This window comes from Sardina pilchardus, chromosome 16 (genome assembly GCF_963854185.1).
Source record: "Sardina pilchardus chromosome 16, fSarPil1.1, whole genome shotgun sequence".
Taxonomy (NCBI): Eukaryota; Metazoa; Chordata; class Actinopteri; order Clupeiformes; family Clupeidae; genus Sardina; species Sardina pilchardus.
The window spans coordinates 27,273,182-27,279,554 of NC_085009.1; the positions used below are offsets into that span (position 1 = coordinate 27,273,182).

At 43.6% G+C, this 6,373-nt stretch overlaps 1 protein-coding gene across 1 annotated transcript; it reads right to left on the bottom strand.

Annotated features, from left to right (window-relative positions):
• Positions 1-693: 693 nt before the first annotated feature.
• LOC134059777 (C-type mannose receptor 2-like) lies at positions 694-5,092 on the bottom strand. Its single transcript, XM_062516277.1, has 5 exons — positions 5,049-5,092; positions 3,217-3,594; positions 2,440-2,796; positions 1,508-1,855; positions 694-1,289 (listed from the first exon to the last, which is right to left on the bottom strand). Exons 1-5 carry the CDS (start codon positions 5,083-5,085, stop codon positions 1,282-1,284), a joined length of 1,128 nt encoding a protein of 375 aa, XP_062372261.1. The 5' UTR covers positions 5,086-5,092; the 3' UTR covers positions 694-1,281.
• Between the last annotated feature and the right edge of the window lie 1,281 nt (positions 5,093-6,373).

The following is a 6,373-nucleotide window of genomic DNA, read 5'->3' on the forward strand; positions in this document are numbered from 1 at the left end:
GATCGCGTTGCATTCTAGGAATATTGCCACCATGTTGGTAGCGTATCGAACATAATAATCCATTCATTCAGATGCAGAAGACAAGAAGCAGAAAATGTAGTGTTAGCGATTCTTTTCCTCTTGTGATCGTGGGTTGCGCTGTTACACACACCTACACAGCAACATACGACCAAGAAGGCAAAAACTAAGTAACAGGAACACACTAATAGGCAGGAGTAAATCCTTACAAGGCGCATAGTAAACTAAGGAGTGAGGCTGCCAACATGGCTGCCCGCAAAGTTTTCACGTCAAGATCCCGAGCCCTATTCCCCATTGTCCTGCGTTCGCGTCGGGTTGTTTTACTATCTAGAACGTGCATTAACTTTGTACAATTGAACGGCGTGTCATCCATTATCCCTTACTCGTTCAACTCAACTGTGTCCATGAAACTGATCTCTGATCAACAGCATCCCTGTTAGTGAATTGATGGCTGTTATCATAAATGAAGCATAAGAGAATACAGACAACCAGCATGCTGATCAAAGTCATCTTTATTAGGAGTTCGCACAGTAGCTCATTTTGTACTCTACGTATTGAATGAGAAATGTTCATCGTAATACATAATCAGAAATAGCCATGTCAGGTACAGTAAACATTCAGAACAGAATTCTACATTAACCAGTAGTCAAAACTTTGCTTTTGTGCTGTCAAAATAGGACAAAAACAGAACAGAAAACATTACAGGTTTAAACTTTATTTTGGCATTCTAGCACACTTTCTAGCAAGAAGAAAAGAATGGTATTCTTTTAGAAATGTAATAGTAATTAGATAGATAGATAATTGTAGATAGAACTTAAATAACTAAATTAATATTTTGTTAGTAATACCCACAGTGGTGTGTGATAGTAGTTAATAGTTAGTTAGTTAGTTAGTAGTACCCACAGTAGTGTATGTGATAGTAGTTAATAGTTAGTTAGTTAGTAGTACCCACAGTAGTGTATGTGATGGTAGTTAATAGTTAGTTAGTAGTACCCACAGTAGTGTATGTGATAGTAGTTAATAGTTAGTTAGTTAGTAGTACCCACAGTAGTGTATGTGATGGTAGTTAATAGTTAGTTAATAGGACCCACAGTAGTGTATGTGATGGTAGTTAATAGTTAGTTAGTAGTACCCAGTATGTGATAGTAGTTAATAGTTAGTTAGCATTACTCATAGTATGGAGTACTCATAGACTGGTGAGCATCCATGGCAGCTTTAAGATCCCGAGGAGTTTCTGCTCTGCTCTGTACTGGGGATCCAGTCCTATTGCTCTGTAGGAAGACGTAAACAAACACAAATTCGCAAACACACACACACACACACACACGTGTAGACCGAAGTTAAAAGAAACACTGCAACATACTTTTTCCTCTATTGAAGCTTCTTTTTCCAAGACTAGGCTTAACCCATGTACTGAGACACACACACACACACACACACACACACACACACACACACACACGTGTATATTGAGCAGAGAAATACTCACCCTCAGTGGTGCAGATGAAGTTGAATTTGTCGGTCTCTGTCAGGTTGCTGACCCACTGCCCCCCTCCAGACTCCACTGCTCCCACTCTGTGTTCGCAGGACTCAGCTTGCTCTTGTCCTGGGGTCCAGTTGCTGTAGCAGATGGTCTCTCCACAGACCCAGAACCAGCCCAGGCCACAGGCGTGACGCAGGCCCACCCACACGTGAGCAGTGGAGGCTCCTTTAGCCCGCTCACTCACCCAGCGCTGGACCCGCTCAGACGTCACAGACACCAGGTCCACATGGTGCTCTCGGCAGTACTGCAGCGCCTCTGTCCAGGTCTTATTCTCACGGACCAGAACCAGCTTGTCTGGAGAGAAAATACAGTGAGAGAATACTGACTCCTGCTCAGTGCTGGAGTCCTTCTGAGATTCTCATTTTATCTGCAGTATTTAAATATGCTGAGTGGCCACATATGACAGAGACAACACCATCACAGAGAGGACCACCATTAGGAACTAGTATCACCATTACAGAGACAGCACCATCACAGAGAGGACCACCATTAGGAGCTAGTACCATCATTACAGAGACAGCACCATCACAGAGAGGATGACAAAACACCAAGACAGAGACAGTTCCATCACAGAGAGGACCACCTTTAGGATCTAGTACCACCATTACAGAGACAGCACCATCACAGAGAGGACCACCTTTAGGATCTAGTATCACCATTACAGAGACAGCACCATCACAGAGAGGACCACCTTTAGGATCTAGTATCACCATTACAGAGACAGCACCATCACAGAGAGGACCACCTTTAGGATCTAGTACCACCATTACAGAGATAAATCCACTAGGCCCTGAGACACTGTAGCAGGCCCACCCTTCCATCTTCAGGTCATCAGCACATCTGCTCAGAAACATCAGCAGGTCATGACAGTGACCCACCTTCATAGCAGATGAAGTGACCAGTATGATCACATTCTTCATCAATCCATTGGCCACTGGATATAATTTGAGTGCACGCCACACCTCGATTATCGGGCTCTCTAGTGTTCCAGTAGCGGAATGAGGAGCTGCTGCCATCTGACCACTCTGACCAGGCATCTCTGAACAGGCCGATCCAGTTCTGATTATGCAGCTCTGAATGGGCACGTCTATCTCCACTAACTGCCTCTATCTGGTCATTCTCTGTCTGATTCCTCACACTGGCCAGGTCTGTGTGTTGTTCTCTGCAGTATCTCTGAGCATCTGCCCAGTTCTTCTCCTCAGTAACCAGCACATAGGGATGTGTGGAGCTTCCCCCTGTGGTAATGCATGGGTCATGGTTAACTGGGAATCGGCACAGATGAGTGAGACAAACTGTTTAGTTGCACACTTTGGCTGCCTGTATTCATCATGAGTAAAGGGCCATTCACACCAAGAACTATAAACAAATATGGCTCTCGTTAGAACCATCTAATTAGATCAATTAGAACTCATACTAGCCTATATTAGCCATCACATTCATTAACACGAGGAGAGAATTTTCTTATCGTTGGTCGTGTGGATGCTTTTATGGTTATGGTTATAGTTATCGCTCTTGGTGTGAATGCTGCTTAAGTCTGAACTAATGTCTGTGTACATGAGGTAATTACACACAGATTGGTAGACCTGCACAGTTTGGATGCATGCATTACTGAGAATGAATAACTTTGTTCTGAATGAAAGAAGTTGGATTCTCACCATCATAGCAGATAAAAGGAAAGCTCTTGCCACAATTGAAGTCATGCCATTGTCCATTTTCTCTCATAAGCGCCACACACTCTTCATTATTTTCATTTGGTTGGTTTAGGGCCCAGTTCCTGAACTCTGCTTCATTCTCTCTGTAGAAATACCTATTGGCCAGAGACCACTGCCAGTCTCCCCTCTTCAGCCCAATCCATGTACTTCCAGCACCTGCGTCACGGATCAGGCTGTTCACCTTCTCATTCTCTGTCATGTCGTCTATGGTGGCGAGGTCAGTGAACTCCTCTCTGCAGTACTGCTGAGCTTCTGTCCAGTTCTTCTCTTCCTTCACCACATGGAACTGACGTGGCACAGAGGAGGAGAGACTGCCCAGACCTGACACACACACACACACACACACACACACACACACACACAAATGACCATAAATGAAGTCCACTCATCAGACACTGGGTTGGCTGAACAGCATATTAGGTGTGTATACAAACAGTCAGTATGCAGTATGCACAGTAGGGCTGGGCGATTATACGATCTCAATTTGTGATCGCGATCAAATTGAGTTCGATCACGGTGATCAGCTGTGGGTATACTTTCTCGATCACGTGCCTAACATGCTGCAGCAAAGTGCACGACAACCATCACAACCCGCTTTCCTGGCACCGCACTGTCTGCATGCACCCAAAATGTTCAACAGTGCGCCTGAAAAAAATTCTAGGTCGCACTGGTGCGCCTGATGCAGCTCGGGTGAAAGTATATTTCTTTCACAAGTTGCCATGTAAACGTGGCTGCTAGACTATGCGTGCAACTTTACCAAACTGGAAGTAAACCCTCTCTCCTAGGACCGCGTTCTCTCGCTCTCCCTCTTTCTCTCTCTCTCTCTCTCTCTCTCTCTATCTCTCGTGCGCGTCGCGCTTAATGAACACCCCCCCTCGACATGTACATTCACAATCGTGAAATCAATGATGTAGGCCTATAGAAGACGACTAGCGAAATCATAATTAAAATCCGGTTAGCATCATAGCATACTGCACAAATTTTATTAAAACTCTTGCATTCAAGTTGACTGATCATCTCAATGTTTTCCAGCTCCAAGACTCAAAAGGGCCTGTCCCAAGGAGAAAAAGTATTGGCCTACCTTGAAACTTAAACACACGTGGGGAAACTGAACAGTCCAACCAGTATAATAAGCTAGCCAACTAATGCTATGCTACTTTGTTTACAATATTTTGAGGCTTCAAGCCGACAGCTGAATTAAAGAGGCGGAGTTGTAATATGAATAGTCATGAATGTCATGAATATCCGAAATTTCAGTAGGCCTATGTAGAAAGCATTATACAGTAATAATTATATATATGTATGTATATATATAATTATTTATAAAGATCATGCATATTCCTTATATATTGTGTTTCAAATAAAGACAAGCTTTTTCTACGCCTTATTGTTAAAAAATCATTCACATTATTTACATATGAAAGGAGTGCGATAAAAGGTGTCCTTTTGGCGTTAAAGGCGATGCAATGAAAAATGTGGGTGCACCTACATTTTGTGCTGGTGCACCTAAAAAAAAAAGCTAGGCGCACCGGTGCAACCAACGCAAAAAGTTAGTCTGGAGCCCTGACCCTATGAGCCCGATGGATGCAAAGTGCGTCAGATAAAAAAAATCGTGATTAAAAATCGAGATCGTTCAATATGGGAAAAATAATCGTGATACATTTTTTTGCCATATCGCCCAGCCCTAATGCACAGACACACACACAAACTCATTCATTCACACACACACACACACACACACGCACACACACACTCATCCACAAAAATACACTAACCTGACACCAGCAGTGTGGTAATGAGAAGTAGACTCATGACTGAGGGCCTGAAGAGAGAAGATAACTTGAGGACAAGTGATCACTTTTCAACAAAAAGAAATTTCAACTCCATCCATTACCAGCAATTTCATATGTCCAATTTTCCATTACTCCACCCTCCCACCCCAACAGAATGCATGCACACACACACACACAGCTGTATGCAGACACACTCACACACTCCTATATGCTGACACACTCACATACACACACACACACAGTGACACACACACACACACATACTGTACACACCTGTATGCAGACACATTCACACACACTCCTGTATGCAGACACATTCACACACACACACACACACTCCTATACTGTATGCTGACACACTCACACAAACTCCAGTATGCAGACACATTCACACAAACTCCAGTATGCAGACACATTCACACACACACACACACCTGTATGCAGACACACTCACACACACACTCCTGTATGCAGACACACACACACACTCACTCCTATATGCTGACACACTCTCTCTCTCACACACACATTTCTGTATGCAGACACATTCACACACACACACACAAACACAAACACACACACACACACACTCCTGTATGCAGACACACTCATACACTCACGGCTGTGTGTAGACACACACACACACACACTCCTGTATGCAGACACACACATAATCCCCCTCCCCCCCCCAATCCACCTGAAAAGGCATATCCTTTTAAAAACATGCTTTTACATTCAACAGGGCAGTGTTAATTTCGTCAGAGGAGACAAAGAGCCCGTTGTGAAAGACACGAGAGACACAAACCCCAGGGAGTAACTACTGTGTATACAGTACACGGCAATAAAGATGTAAAATAAGTTCCAAAAGTGCAACAGTTTGTTCCTGACAGATGTCCTTCTGGCTGTGCAAGTTGAATGCCTCTGGACCAGTCCAGAATCATTACATGCAATACTTGACCTCATTTAAGCAATAAGCCCCGAGAGGCCGTGGGTTATACCGTATAATCGAACAGCTAAGGGGCGTTGTTAGGCACAACGCGAAGCGGAGTCAGCCACTCTATTTTTTCTGCTAGTTTTGTGGTAGCGCATTACTATAGAACGAAATGCGGTCAAGGTGTGAATTTATCATGATATTTACAACGGCATCGAACGCGATTCAGCCAATCACAATCAAGGACCGGAACTATCCGTTTTATAAATAAAGATACACAATAATAACTGTATAACTGTAATCATGTTGTGAAATAAAATGTACTCCACCTTACAAGCACAGTGGTCAGTACCTGGAGGTAGGTGGGGAGGTCTAA